The sequence below is a fragment of the Eumetopias jubatus genome, unplaced genomic scaffold, assembly GCF_037043125.1.
Source record: "Eumetopias jubatus isolate StellerSeaLion01/CBP00866 unplaced genomic scaffold, mEumJub1_p1.0 scaffold_3, whole genome shotgun sequence".
Lineage (NCBI taxonomy): Eukaryota > Metazoa > Chordata > Mammalia > Carnivora > Otariidae > Eumetopias > Eumetopias jubatus.
The window spans coordinates 119,594,574-119,610,802 of NW_028274809.1; the positions used below are offsets into that span (position 1 = coordinate 119,594,574).

The 16,229-nt window shown below is 35.9% G+C and overlaps 1 protein-coding gene across 1 annotated transcript in view; it reads right to left on the minus strand.

The window, feature by feature from the left end:
• Nucleotides 1–16,229, minus strand: part of LOC114211960 (phospholipid-transporting ATPase IB-like) — a 229,618-nt gene that overhangs the window by 131,115 nt on the left and 82,274 nt on the right. The window contains exons 23-24 of the mRNA XM_088021973.1: nucleotides 11,500–11,564; nucleotides 5,690–5,862 (exon numbers count right to left, since the gene is read on the minus strand). Coding sequence (XP_087878099.1) covers nucleotides 5,690–5,862; nucleotides 11,500–11,564 — 238 coding nt within the window. The remainder of the gene's footprint in view (nucleotides 1–5,689; nucleotides 5,863–11,499; nucleotides 11,565–16,229) is intronic.

Sequence of the window (16,229 nt, forward strand, 5' to 3'; positions counted from 1 at the left end):
AACATAACAGATGTTTGTTTCTTTCCATTGTATGTGTCCAATAAATGAGAATACTGTTGATCCTTTTCCCCCCCTCAGATGAGCTTACAAAAGCAAATTTAGTATTCCTAAAATATTTCAGGCTAACAGACCCTGTCTACACAAAATACTTACAGATATATCAAGGAAAGAGAAGCAAAAATTTTTATCTCTTATTCATCACTTATGTATTCATCCACTAAATTAATTGGATACACATCTCTATCCAAAAAATAAGAGACACACAAAGGTTTTGTTTTCTAGTAATTGAATGATCATCCCCCTTCCCACAAAACAGCTCCTACAAACTAATTTAAATTTAAACCTTTCAAATTTTAGGTGAGATTATTAAAAACTGAGGAGATAGGCTTCCTTGACTAGCTCACACTCCAAATTTTAAGACAGAAGCACAGATGGAAAAACTTTTGCTTCATAATGAAGAAAATATAATGAATTAACATTACTTTGTCGTCACAGTATGAAAAGTTACTGAAGTAGAGGATGTTCCAGAAACCATTTGTATGTTTCGTTTCCATCAAGAGATGCTGGTTGTTTTGCTGGAATGCTGACAATGATAATAATTTCACCATTTAGTCTGGCAACTACTTTTATATTCAGACTGCGATATTTGTGGAAAAAAGAAAAACTACCTCATATTAATCCCAAATTTCACTCTTTAGACTTTCAAATCCTAATTCTATCCTCTGGGCCAACCAAGCTCTCCAAAATATAAGAAAAGAACTGTCAGGGACCCACTAAACCTTCTTCTCCCCTTGCTAAACATCACTGAGTCCTTCAGTCCTTTGGTAATGTGGTTCTAGGCCTTTCACCAAAGCTCCAAGTCAGTTCTGACCAGTTAAGAACAGAAGTGGATCATCACTATTCTGATTTTGGGTCCTCCCCAACCATATATGAAAATAAATCCTAAAATAATATTAGTCTTTTAATAACCATCTGTTAATTGAGCTCCAATTAATAAAACACTTTAGGTCATGTGTCCATGTATGGGCATTAAGACAAATTTCCCTAATCCTGAAATTTTAGGGTTATATCCAATTGATGGTATTTACACTCATGTCTGGCCAAATTCATCTTGTCATTCTATTGACTGAAACAACATAGAAGTCCCATAGCCATCTAGTCACAAAAATTGAAAGGGGAGAAATCTACTCAGGATAGGAAAAAAGTCAATATGCTGTTTCAGAGCACAAAAGTGATAAGAAAACACAGCCCTAAAAAATAGTTTTAGGAATTCAAAACAGACATTAAACAGTTCATTTCTACTCTTCTCATCCGAATGGACATCTTTACTTTCCAAAAATAGTATTTTACATGTCAACTCTCATTTTGATTTTTAATCTATAACATGGAACCAAATAACAAATTCAACAATAATTTATAAAGAACACATAATAGATTCCAACCTATAAAATACTCGAGTCCCATTTGAGTAATTCAAAAATTGCAGTACTTTTATCATCTATTTTCATGGATTAAAAATATACAGAGATAAATAAACAAATTGGCTGGAATAATGTCATGGTTTTTCCATGGGCACATACTATTGACTTCTTTATCAATATAATCAGTGTGAGGAATAAAAAATAAAATGGTTTCCACTCAAAATTTGGGTTAAATAGGTGACGAAGATTAAGGAGTGCACAGGTGATGAGCACCGGCTGATGTATGGGAGGGTTGAATCACTATATTGTACGTCTGAAACTGTATTACACTATATGTTAACTAACTAGAATTTAAATAAAAGCCTTTTAAAAATTGTAAAATAGATTCAACATATTGTACGGCACAGATGTTTTCTTAGATATATAAACAAGTGTTTTTGCTATATTTGTGCTTGCAATTTGCTGAGTAAGCTACTTAAAGGTAACCTCATATTCAGCAATTATTATTTATTCAACAAATATTTATGTCCCTACTATGAGCTAGGCACAATCCTTGATAGAGAAGATAGAGCAGAAAATAAAATATATAAATATCCCTGCCTTCATGAAGTTTACATTGCAGTGGAGAGGAGACAGACAATAAACCAAGTAAGTAAAACAAAAATTATGGCATATAGTGATAAAAATTATGGGGAAAATAAGTCTACAGCTTCATAAATTGACTTTTAAAAAATAATTTTTCTCTTTTAATTATGTTCACCTGAGTGCCACTGATGAAGCAATTATAACAAATACTGTATGACACCCTCCAACTATCTAAACTTTTTTATTTCTAAGTGACATTCAGTAAGCAAATTGTTGGTTAAATTTTTAAGAAAACTTTCTATACCTGTTAATATAAGGCATATAAGGACACTGGACAATTTCCTTCAATAAGAAAACAAGTGTGGAACTGGAAAAAATGATTAAAAGCAAGTATTTCATCTCACCAGAAAAATGACCAAAGGTGGAAAAGAACTTGAGACATGTTTATTCATGAAAAGATATTACTGTATCAGGTAAGTGCAGCAAGTTTGTGACCTCCTTTCCTGGAGGTGTTTGTATTCCCCTGACCTGGGAGTGGGGCAAGAATCTGCAGATTTACTATCTGGACATGGTGGATATGGTTTGGAGCAGATGATGATCACCCACATCTTTATCAACTGGGGTGGCTCTCTTAGTTCAGGGAGGGCAAAAAATCAGATAGAAATCTAACAGGGAGATTTTTGCAACAAAAGAATCATGGGAGCATTGAGATAATAAACTTTCTACATATTCTGGATGGACCACTAAATTAAGGATATGCAGGGAACAGCCTAGAGAGGCTGCAACCTGTTAGACTTCTGAAAGCATTGCTCCAACCACATATAGCCCTGGCAGCAGAGGTAGAAGTCTTAGAGTTTGAATTGTTGAGGCACAAACTTGTCCAAGTAATTGGGTGAAGACTCAACTCTGCAGACAAAAACTTCAAAGCAGCATTATAAATATGTTCATAGAATTGAAATAAAATACGTCCGAAGAATCAAAGAAAATTGTAACAATTATGAGTCAACAAACAGCATATCCCAGCAGAAGAATGGAAACTATATTAAAAAATAGAAATTCTAGGGATGAAATGAAAAATGTACTTCATGAACTTAACATCAGATCTGAGATAGTGGAAGGAATCAGTGAATTTGAAGTCACATCAATAGAAAATATGCAATACAAAAAGAAAAGAGGGAAAATTAAAGAAAAATGCAGTGGCGGTGCCACAAGTCAACATCAATCATTCACTCATGTATATGATCGGAGTCCCGAAAGTAAAGGAAATCAAAAGTAGAAAGAAAAAAAACCTTGAAAAAATAATGATTGAAATTTTCCAATCTAGTAAAAACAAAACAAAACGTTAATTTAGGGATCCCCTGAATCCAAAGGAGAACAAATATAATAAGAACCATGTATAGAGCCAGCATTGCCAAACAACTGAAACCAAGTAACAAAGAAAGTATCTGGAAAGAAGGAAGAGGAAAATGATTCGTCACATACAGGGTAACAACAGTGCAAACTTCTCATCAGAAACAAGGAAGCCAGAAGACAACAGAATGACAAAGTACCAAGGGGAAAAAAAAAATAAACCTAGTATTTTATTTGAAAATAGCTTTAACTTAGAAATCAGTAAGAGAAAGGGATATAGGAAAGACCCAAATGTGTTGAGATTGAGATTGAGATATCACAATCTATGGGATCCTGGGATTGAGGCTGGGGTCAGACTCCCTGCTCAGCAGGGAGTCTGCTTCTCCCTCTGCCCATCCCCCGGCTTGTGCTTGCCCTTTCTCTCTTTCTCTCTCAAATAAATAAAATCTTAAAAAAAAGAAATAAAAATAAAATTCATAAAATTTTGAAGCCATGAAGAATGTTAGAAACAGACTCTGCTCTCCTCCCCTACCACCACTCCCTTTGTAAGTTACAGTTTCAACCAGTTCCATACCAAATTGCTTTCCTCAGTTCAGGATATAGCTCAGTCAACAGACTTCAGTTTTGTATTCATTTATGTTTACTGTTCATCTAATGGGATGAACAGTCCCTTTAATGACTTAAAGGGATGAAGTGACTAAGTGGAGAAACTAAGGCAATGAACCACTTAAACCTGGATCATTGAGAGTTGCTGTCATGGTTGGCCAATGAGTGACCCCTGCAGAAGCTGGACAGGGAGGAGAGTGAGGTCAAGTTGGACATTTCCCTGCTCCTCCCTGCCATGTCTTCTCCAGGGGGCTATGTCTATCGACCACAGCTCGAGGCTCCTCTAGAAGCAGTCCCCTCTGCAGGGTTCTCTCTTTGCAGCTACAGTGACTACTTCCCTCCTCCGATCCCTTTGGACCTAGGGGTATATCGGCTCTTTCCACTGTTACCAGCATGTATATAATCCCTTTGTTTTCCTCTTGGGCTCCTGAAAGCAAGTATCTTTCAGAGCCAAACATGATGTCCCATTTGCTGAGATTTCTGGGAAAAAGCATATGTGAATCTTCTCCTGCATGCAATCATTTGAGGTTGTGAAGCTTGGGTCTCTCAACCCCCAACTTGCTGCCAAAAGGGTATCTGGCCTGGGGATAAAGCCTGCACCAGGTGAATCAAAAGGGAGACACCATTTGAACTCTACATCAAACCACAAGTAAAGCCAGATTTAGGACAAACCACTAATAGTTCATTGCAAGCCAACTGCTGGAATATCCATCCTTGGTGGCAAAATGTTCTCTCCTCTCTGTTTCTTCAGTAGGTCCTCTCATTGCTTCCTCCAGCATGAGTAGGAAGTTTGAGTAAGAAAAAGTGAGCATTCCTTAAAATATTGGTATGATGCAAAATGAAAACTGGGCAATTAAATCTAAATAGTTAAAAGAAACAAAAAATTTGGTGAATTGACTATTGATGAATTTTCTTGCTTCCCTTGAAGTCAGCTTTACCTATAGAATTTTCAGTTATGCGAGCCAATAAATTCCCTTTTTGCCCAAGCTGGACTTGAATTCAGTTATCCATTATTTTTTTTTTTTCAGTTCTAACTGATGGAAGACTAAATCACAAAGAATCCTAAAGGCTAAACTACAGTCATGACAAGTGAGGGTGGAGTGAAGAACAGAAGGTGCTGAATTTTTGTAGCAGATGCTGAATGAATGTGAACGCAGGAGGACATCTAAGGGAAACATTTGAAGCATATAAGGAACTCGATTGAGGAGCAAATCTATATTAATACTTAGAAGTTCAAAGCATCAAGATGTTTTAATAATTGGTCCATTTAATATTTTCATTCAGGAGCAAGAAACAACTATTCTGTACCTAGTTTCATTATTTTCTTAGTTCCAGCCAACTTTCTTGTACATGTTTTGCCTTTTTAAATTGATGTTTTAACTTGCACTAATACTGATAATTTCATTTTCCTCTAGACATCGGTGGATTTTTTTCAGATTTGCCCCTCACTATAAATAGAGGGCTTTTGTTCTTACTAAAGACATCTTTCATCTGGTCAATACATCACTAAACAATTTATCACTGAAAAATTATAATCTGCTTTCTAGTAACATCTTAAGCCTGACAATTAAAATTAAATTCAGATATCTCTCTTCAATTTCAGCATATATTTTACTAATAAGTAACTTTGCTTCTACAAAAACTTGTATTTCCATGTCCACATTTTCTTTATATAAACAGTGTTAAAGATAGCAGGGAGGGAAAAAGAACAGTGAATATATCCTTACCTACAGCATAATACTGCTCTACATGAGAGGGCCAAATTGAGGAAGCTCCTCTTAATTTCAGAATGGAGGGCATACTTCAGTGTTTCACCATCAATGATGAGGGCCAGGTCATTTTCTTTACCTAGCCGGGTTCCAAGAGCTTCACAGTTCTGAGTAACTGCTTGTTGTGTTGCCTAAAACAAAGGTGGGGGGAGGGAATAACTTTATTTTTCTCATTTTAAATATAAATGAAAACACTTTCTGAATCAAGATGGTAAACTGAGGCATATTTTTACCTCATTCTTTCCTTCAAATAGCTCACTGAAATTAAAAAGTAAATAACATGAAAAGAAGATTGACATCATTTGTCATCAGTGAAATGCCAATTGAAACCACAATGAGATAATACTTCATATCCATTAACATGACTAGAATCAAAAAGTGAGATAATAAGTGTTGATTGGGATATAGAGAAATGCAAAATTCCCATACACTGCTGTTGGGAAGGTAAAATGGTGTAGCCACCTTGGAAAATAGTCTGACAGTTCCACAGATGGGTAAACATGGAGTTTACCCATGACCCAGCAATTCCACTCATACATATATATACCCAAGACAAATGAAAACAAGCGTCTACACAAAACTTGTATGTTTATAGCAGCACTATTCACAACTGCCTAAAAGTTATAACAACCTAATGAATGGATAAACAAAATATGGTATATCCATATAATGGAATATTCTTTGGCTATAAAAAGGTTATGAGGTATTAATGCATGCTACGACATGAAGGAACCTTGAAAATGTGGTAACTAAAGAAGCCAGTCACAAAATCTGTATGCTATTATGATTCAATTCACATGAAAGTTGAGAATAAACAAACCCATAGAGACAAAAAATAGATTAGTGTTTGTTCAGGGTGGGGGAAGGAGGATGAGAGAGATGATTAACTAAAGAGTAGGGAGATTCTTATCAGAGAAAGACATGTATCATATGACCTCGCTGATATGAGGAATTTTTAACCTCAGGAAACAAACTGAGGGTTGCTGGAGTGGTGGGGGGTGGGAGGGATGGGGTGGCTGGGTGATAGACATTGGGGAGGGTATGTGCTATGGTGAGCGCTGTGAATTGTGCAAGACTGTTGAATCACAGATCTGTACAAAAAGAAGATAGCAAGAGGGGAAGAATGAAGGGGAGTAAGTCGGAGCGGGAGACGAACCATGAAAGACGATGGACTCTGAAAAACAAACAGGTTTCTAGAGGGGAAGGGGGGTGGGGGTTAGCCTGGTGATGGGTATTAAAGAGGACACGTTCTGCGTGGAGCACTGGGTGTTATGCACAAACAATGAATCATGGAACACTAGGGCGCCTGGGTGGCTCAGTTGGTTAAGCGAATGCCTTCAGCTCAGGTCATGATCCTGGAGTCCCAGGATCGAGTCCCGCATCAGGCTCCCTGCTCAGCGGGGAGTCTGCTTCTCCCTCTGACCCTCTTCCCTCTCGTGCTATCTCTCATTCTCTCTCTCAAATAAATAAAATAAAATCTTAAAAAAAAAAAGAATCATGGAACACTACATCAAAAACTAGTGATGTAATGTATGGTGATTAACATAACAATAAAAAATTTTTAAAAAAGCAGGGAGATTCTTTTAGAGTTGATGAAAGTGTTCTAAAAGTTGACTGTGGTGACGGTTGCATATATAAGTGAAAATACTAAAACAGATTGAATTGTACACATTAAACAAATTTTATGTGATGTGGATTATATCTCAATAAAGCTGTTTTTTAAAAGGTACAGAAGAGTGAATTCATATCAGTTGGAAAATATGGATGGATGTTAATAGCATATCAGAAAGTTCAGAAAATTTTTGAGAAAAATGTCAAAGGTGGGAACAAAATAATGAGTGTACTCTACAAAACTGAGTCTCAGCCTCCTAAGGGAGAAATAAAGAAGTTGTAAAGACTCATCACTCAATTTAAGATGTGTGGGCATCACCTCCCTTAGCTTATTTTCCTCACCCAAATTTTCCTTCCTTCATAATTCACATAAACTGTTGGAAGCTCAAAATTTTAGAGAAATGACTCCTCATGCCAGTAGCAGAGTGGAAAATTCAGGAATTTTAAGGAAAATATGTAATAAAATTTTAAGTTATATAGATTAATGCTAAAAAAAATTTCTTCATCAAATACAAGTAAAATAAAATATATCAGTTACCATTTTCTATTGAAACATTAGGGAAATAATAAGTTTGCCAAAATATATCTTGATTCTTACCAACTCTGTTTTACTTCTATGACTGTGTGAAATGAATGCCATAAAATACTAAATCATATTTAAAAGCTTATTTATTTTATTTAACTATAATTTTCAGGTATATTCAATGATCTACAGAAATCAGAGATTTTTTTTATGATCTCCCCTAAACATATTAATAAATGAAATTTTAAGAAAATGTGCCACCTGGGGAAAATTTTTAAAGCATAACAGGCATCAAGCACCAAAACCTTTAATGAAAAAATCCTCCTCCCTATTTTTCTCAGAAGGTCTTCATTACTCAATACTCATTACTCAAATGAAATAACTGTTTTTCCCAAAAATAAAGTTACTTTAATAATCCTTGAATTACTGAAGGCTTTATAAACCTGAAGGTCTAATAACAGATGGAATTCAAACACTTTAAATTTGAGTTCATGCTGTGTAGGAACTATGAGGTATTACATATATGTGTGTGTGTGTGTGTGTATAATATATGTGATATATATATATCATATTAAACATTTCTACTTCTGCTTTTTCTACACAGTGGACTGCATATCCCATCAATGATCTCAAGTGACTATTTTGTTGCCCCAAAATAATCTGGCAAAATTGAAGTTTTCCTCACTTTAATAATTCTTCTCATATTTCATTTGGTTAGTGAACACAAAACTTGGTGCTTTTCTAGCTAATATATTGTTTTCAATTTTACAGCTTCTTAAAACAAGTAAATGCTTGGAGCTAAAGCTATTAGTTTAATGTCTTATTTTTTTCTTCTACTCCTAAATTGGTTCTCTTTACCAGTCCTTCTGTTGCCAATGTTAACAGAAGGTAAAGGTAATTCTTCCAACATGGTTCACTCTAGAACATGAGTACCTGAGTCATTTGCCAACATTAATTATGTAAAATCCTGCAGCACAACTTGTAGCACATTATATGGGAAAATTGCATTATATGCTTCATATGTAAAACAAGTCTATCAGTAACTAAGTAATGATTATTTAAGAATAATGAGTTTTGAAAATGACATGACTCTAAAGTTAACAGGAACTTAAAACATAGAGAAAATCTTAGAGAAACAATGTACCAGGATCACTAGGTAAATCACAATATGTAAGTGACAGAGTTTTCCATAGTAAGCTTCACTAACAAGACTAGCTTCTGGAAAATTCTAACTCATTCATCTAATTACTTATGCAAATTTATTCCTCTCAAAAACTTGAGTACTGTCCCTTGTACAAACTTAAAAGTCAAAAGTTAGTCAAAGGCACTGAAATTTCAACAATGACACATAAAGAGCTTGGATTCACCACTCTCATCCTTATAGAAAAAAGCTGAACAAAGTGAAAACCAACCTTCTTTGGACCTATCAGAGATAGGTGAGATCACATGACAAACTTCCACCAGAAATCTGAAGAGACAAGGGAATACAGAGAATCACAGCTGAGCTCTGTTTAACTGGAGCAGAAGGTAATACTAGAGTCAAAAACTGGTAGGAACACTTAACTGGTAATTTTGAGGAACTGATGTAGGCTGAGTATGGGTTATCACGAAAATGAGACACTCCTTGGGTTGCAATCTTGATGGGTAAAGACTCACATTTTTGTGGATTTACTTCTAGAAACCTCACCAGGTTCTTATGGAGAAAAGCCAAGAAAAATTCCCCTCATGGTTCAGGCAGGAGGGGGAAAGCGACCATTTTGATATATGTTCAGAGCATTCTCCATAATGAAAGCCTAGTCTCCAAAGTTAAAAACTTTACCAGAGTCTTATCCCACCTAAAGGGAAGGGTATTTACCCAATTCTAGCCTCCTCTAACCTCCCTGTCTCACCCAAGGGGAGAAAGATGCTAAGAAATGCTTATAAAGACACAGGGGCACAGGCTCACTAAAAGACTGAGATTTAATCATAAGATCACTTCTCTTCCCACACACCTTACCACACACCAATGGGGTCCCAGTATAGTAACAGTGCATTACACATGAAAGAACTGTGAGGTGCGGATCTATTTAAGGAGGAGTTCTTAGGGAAACCCAAAGACAACAAGGGGGACTAAACAACGACACTAGAGGAATTTGGAGCTTCTCATGTGTATAGCTGCAGCAAACATTAAATACAGCCAGATTACCATAAGACTTCACATTAAAGGCCTTTACCACAATTTCTCTTACCACATTCATCACATTCAGCTTTCAACAAAAATTACAAGACTTGCTAAAAGGCAAGAAAAATCACTGTCTGAAGAGCTAAAGCAAGCATCTGAACCAGATTCAAAGATAACACACATTTTTGAAGTATCAGACAGTGAATTTAAAATAAGCTATGATTAACATGTTAAGGACTCTAATGGAAAAATAGACAACATAAAAGAACAAATGGGGAAGATAAGCAGAGAGAAACACTTAAGAAAGAATAAAAATGAAATGCTAGAAATAAAAAAGAAAAAAACACTTAACAGAAATGAAGAGTGCCCTTATTGGGCCCAACAATAGACTGCACAAAGTCTAAAAATTAATGAGCTTAAAGATAAATCAACAGAAATTTCCCAAACTGAAATATAAAGGGGAAAAAAAAGAATTAGAAAAAAAAATCCCAGAATGGAATATTCAAGAACTGTGGGACAATTTAAAAGGTCTAACATACAGCTAATTGGAATATCAGAAGGAGAGGAGAAAGAGAACAGAAGGAAAATTTTAAGTACAAATGACTAAGAATGTTCCCAAACTAATAGCAAACACATAACTACAGACCCAGGAAACTTAGAAAACACCAAGCAGGATAAATACCAAAAAATTTACACCTATGCATATCATATTCAAACCACAAAATCAAAGGCAGAAGAAATGTTGAAAGAAGCTAAAGGGAAGAATAAAGTAAAAAACAGCAAGCTTCTCATCAGAAACCATACAGTTGAGAAGAAAGTGTTGAAGGAACAAGAGACACCAACCTAGAATTCTATATCCAGTGTAATTATCCTTCAAATGTGAAAGAGAAATAAAGATTTTTCTCAGACAAAAACTGAGGAAATTCAATGCCAGCTGATCTGCCCCATAAGAAATATTTTTAAAGTTTTTCATGGAGAATAATTATGATATATGTCAGAAACTGAGATCTACATTTTAAAAAAGAAGACTGAAAAGGAATAGATGAAATCTATTTAAAATTTTTTAAATGATAAGAAAATTACACAGTAAAAAATATTTAACAGAAAATAAATGGCTGTAACCATTTAATTTTTAAGGGCAAGGAGGTTCAATATTGGATTACAAAATCCTTTCATTCCTTCAATGTAAATGCCACCTATCTACTCAAACTTTTGATAAAGACTGCTATTTACACATATTTTTTTTTTTTGCATTTTTAAAATCAAAGATTTGAGTGTTGGATTTGGTATGATGTCAGAAGCAGGGGTGATAAAGGACTAGCCTAAGAATGAGGCAAGAAATGGGGACCAGAGGTAATGTTCTAATGGACTTGAGAGTTCAAGGCAACTTATGTAGATTTTAAGGTATGGGGGAACACTGAAGTAACAAATTGGTTACACTCATATTAAATCAAATTTTTAAAAATCACTTACCTCAAATGAGTTTGAATTCAATTGAATATGAGGCATGTGAGCTGATAGCAGTTTACAGGAATATGCTATCAAGAGAGAAATAAACATGTCACATATCTGAAGACTCAATGCCTTCCATGAGTTCATTTTTTAGAGTAAGACATCTATTTATACATTTTCTTCATCAGAATCTCTGCTTTATGACTAGGTCAAAGCCTAGTAGCTCATCTCAAATACTGAGCAAAAGGTTGTAGATTGAAAAAGTTGAAACATTGCTTCATTTAATCTTAATTGGCAACCTAAATAGAAATGGTTGGGAAGGTGCATATAACTAATGGCTAACTCTGTACTTTTAAATGTCTGTGGATTTTTATTTTTATTATCTTTATATGACATGAGATTCAATTCATGCTTTATAACAATTCCAAGGCTTGAGGAAGACTGCTGTATCAAGTTTTGTTGTATCAAGCTGCTATATCAACAGCATTATGTCTACCGTACTCATAAAATCCTAGGTAGGATTGAAGGAAATAAACTCACCCAATGCTCATAATAACGTTCAATGTGATGATCCAGTGAGACACCTCAGAGAGCATTTTCCAGTTTGAAAACTAAGTCATTCTCACTTTAGAAATTAGACTGAGAATATTTTTGTAAATACGGGATTAGCCTATGAGGGCGCAAATAGAAAATCACATCTGTATCTACAAGAATGAAACTATCTCTGAGATAGATGAACCCTTATCAAAAAAGTTTGAGTCTTTGTAAAAGCAGTCATTTTAAATTCTATGAAGCTGAGGAAACATCTACTAACAGTCCAAAAATGTCACTTTCTTTTCCTCCTATAGGCTCAAAGGGGCACAGTAGGAAGGCTGCTGGATAAATGAAAGGAATTAACCCCACTGTGAAAATAATAGGAAGTAGTGATTTGAGTGTAAGAAGAGAGCCCTGCAAATGTTGAGTGAGTTAGGATAGTATTTTTCTTCCTTCTTACAGGTTCAGTTTTTGTCTCTGAGAACTAATGGTTGTCCTAAGAAGATAGCGCGTGGGTGTTTAATTCGGCATCTGTCCACAAGTCCAGGAGACCTGCTCTCCAGAGTGCTGGTTCATCTTCTCCTCTCTCACCCCAGCCATCCTCTCAGCAAAATGGAAGTATGGGGTCCCTTATTCAAAAACCAGGGGGAGGGGGAGGACAGAATGCCATTATAGATTCTAAAATAGAAAGTTTTTCTCTAAAAATATTTTATACTTAGAAAATGTAACAGGGGTAATGGTGATAGACAAAAAACAACATAAACTTACAAATTGCAAAAAATATATAGTTTTGGTGCCATAATCTTATATAATGCGATAAAAATAAAACTTTATTAATGTGATATCTTGTTGGATCATTAGATTTTTCTCTTACACTTCTGCAAATTCATTTATTCGATCATCAAAACTTATACTTTTAGCAACTTTATTTTCAAACAATATATGTAATTGAAAGCAATGTTTGTCACTCTTGGAAAATGTAAGATTGTCAGTAATTTTTGACCATTTTTAATTTTGAGCATCATCTTTCTGATGTAACTATTACTAGAGCTTTTAAGATTTTTTTATAGGCTGTGAGGATATTATGATGAATTTCTGATATATTATTTTGAAAATTAAATTTTTGTACAATTGTAACTGATGATTCCTATGGAACAAATTTTCTAAAACTAACTGTTCATATAAATCAGTTTCATGTAAATTGGAATTTAATTTAAATGTAAATTTATACACTATCATTTTAATATTTCCTTTGAAATTTCCTGAAACTTGTGGACATCATACAGAAAAGCAAAAGTAGCTTCATGATTTTTATATAATTCAAAATACCTATTTATGTATTCTATTGCAGTCTATCCAATTACAGGAGATAATCACTTTTTAAATGGTCTTCTTCATCAATTATTGGTTCATCTGATGCTTCCTATTTAAACAGTGTCCCCTGCCCCCAGAATGTACTGGTCTTTAAATTTAATTTCTATTTCAAAGCCTGTGGATTTTTTTTGCCCTATTGCAGTGGTTTTTCAAAACCAGAGATTCTAAACTTTTCAAAGAATTCTAAAGATTTCCTGATATGTTTTATTGCAATGTTCATGTGTCCACCTTCATTTTGTGGTAAGTTACTGACAAAGTTAACTGTCTAAGGTTGGCAGTTTCTCTACCAACCCCCAGGTTGGAGAGTTCATATTTGTGCTGGACACAGACAAGCCAGCCCACTGTGGGTTCTCGAGCTGCCCCCACGAGGAAACTTCCTTTCTCCTGAAGCTGTTGTTGCTGCTGCTGGCTCTCTATAGACAAAGCCAAAGGTCTCCATATATTATGATGAAAATCCAGTCACTATGCAAGCACTGAGTGCTTGCTCGTACCCAGCATTATGTTGGGTGCAAATGAAGATTTACAACAGATATATGATAAGCCTCTAAAACCTAAGGAATCAAAGCTAATGCAAAAAAGAAAAAAAACCCAGCATATTGGTAAGTGAAATATAATAGTATAAATGCTGCTGAGGTCAAGAAGCAGCAGATCATGTTGAATCATGTTGTCAGAAAGTTTCAGAAGTTAATAGAACTAGTAGTCTTAGAAAATAGGCAAAAATGTGACAGTGGTCCTTATATAGTCACTAGTGACCATTGTCAAAAACCAGTCTTGACATACTGATTGCTAAAAGTCACCCTCCTGCCAAATCCTTAGTCAAATTTTGTAATCAGAATCAAGACTATGTTTAGTCTTTTAGCCACAAAAACATTAGCCAACTTGAGCTCCAGGAGAGCTGATGATAATAACTGTCACCACATTCATAAAGGCAGCAGCCAACTTTTCAAAGCCCTTACTGTGTCCAGTACTTTAGAGAGAACTTCACATACATATCTCACTTAATCATCACAACCACCAGAGTTATCATGGTTATCTCCATTTCATTAGTGAGAAAATTGAGGGTTAGAAAAGCCCACAAAAGCGCAAGCTCATAAATATAGAGGCAGGAGATTCAGGCTCACAACAGGGTCCTTGGTAACTCTACAGTCTGATTTTCAACCACTGTGCTCTACATTGTCTTCCAAAGATATAAAGATGTCAGCTCTCAGACACAGCTCAATCTTTTTATTTTTGAATCCATTCCCCAGACATTTGAACCATGAAAGTAACATGAGAGCTCTCTAACCAAAGGCTATTGTTTTTCTTGGAAAAAGCTAGAGCTCAGAGAGCTTCTAAGAAAACAAATTATGTCAGCACGGTCTTCAGTTTATACTAAGTTCATGGACTCCATCTTTTAGCTGGTCTCTGCAGGCGTAGCCTCTAAGGGGTGATGATAAAATTTAAGCTGGGACCCAGTATTCAAAAGAGGTCAGGGGACTGTGGGCTGCCTTCAGCCAACAGACATGTTTTGCTTTGCCCTTACAAAGTTTTATACATTTAAGTCAACATCTGTGCATCAGGATATTTCATATCAGAGACAGAATTCCCAATTATCTCTTAAAAACTAAAAACCTAGGTTGCCTGGGCCTCAATCAGTCAAGTGTCCATCTTTCAATTTCCATTCAGATCATGATCTCAGGGTTGTGAGATTGAGCCCCACCTCAGGCCCCACGCCCAGTGTGGAGCCTGTTTAGGATTCTCTCTCTCCCTCTCTCTCTCTGCCCCCTACACCCTAAATTTTTTTAAAAAATTAAAAAAAAAAAAACCCTGTGCCAATTGCAGACATTTCCAAAAGGCAAGGATGTACTGGCTGCCCCTTCAGGGACCAGCATCCCCTTGTGGACATTGCCCTTCACTCTTGTCCTGCCTGGTTCTCCCAGATGTTTGCAAGCCCTGCTTTAAGAAACTGGAGAGATTGTTTCCTTTCTTCCTTCAAGTCCACCACAGTTACTAAACAATTTTTTTTAATGAGTGCAATTAGATATAGCAGTTATCTAAGAATCCAGTTATTCTCAGCAAAGAATCCTTCAAGTGAATTAGAGACTTCTACTAACAAAAATAGGTCTCATTCAATAAGGATAAAAATTCCCCTACCAACAACAATGGCTGTGTCTCATCTAGGTTGGGTTTCAGTCCCCAGCTGAGGAGACAGCCAGAGGCTCAGGAAAAACAATCCTCTGCTTGTGGGTCTGGAAAAAGGGATTGGGAGCAATTTAGGAAGGTGATGAGAGAGCAATCATCCTCCTCTGTGGTGCTCTGTCCACTGAGCCCCTTCACAGGATATACACCAAGTTACAGTGGTTGCTGAGTTCATGATTACCAAGAAGCATAGCAAGTCACACTAAAGCCGAAATAGGGGAGAGCTGGCAAAAGGAGCATGGTATGCTCTCAAAATTTGCCAGGGGGATAAATGAGTGACTACATCATGGTTGGACTCCTTTGGTGAGTCCTTAATAGTTATGTTAACATCTAGCATTCATGAAGGACTTGTAAGTGCTTCACACCAAGCTAAGCTCTTTACAGGGATTACCTCAAGGTGTCCTTACAACAGTGATATGAGGCCAAAACTATTATTATCCCCATTTTACAGACAAGAAAATTGATGTTTAGAGAGGTTAAGCAGATCCTTCAAAAATAGCCAACCCTTCACTGACTGTTTTCTTCCAGCTACACCCTATTTCTCTGCTCCCCTTCACAGCAAAATTCTGAAAGACTCATCTGCACTCACTACACCCTCATCAGTGAGGGTTGACAGATCAACCTACCAAATGGACCCCAAATTTAGTCCTTCTCTCACATGCCCC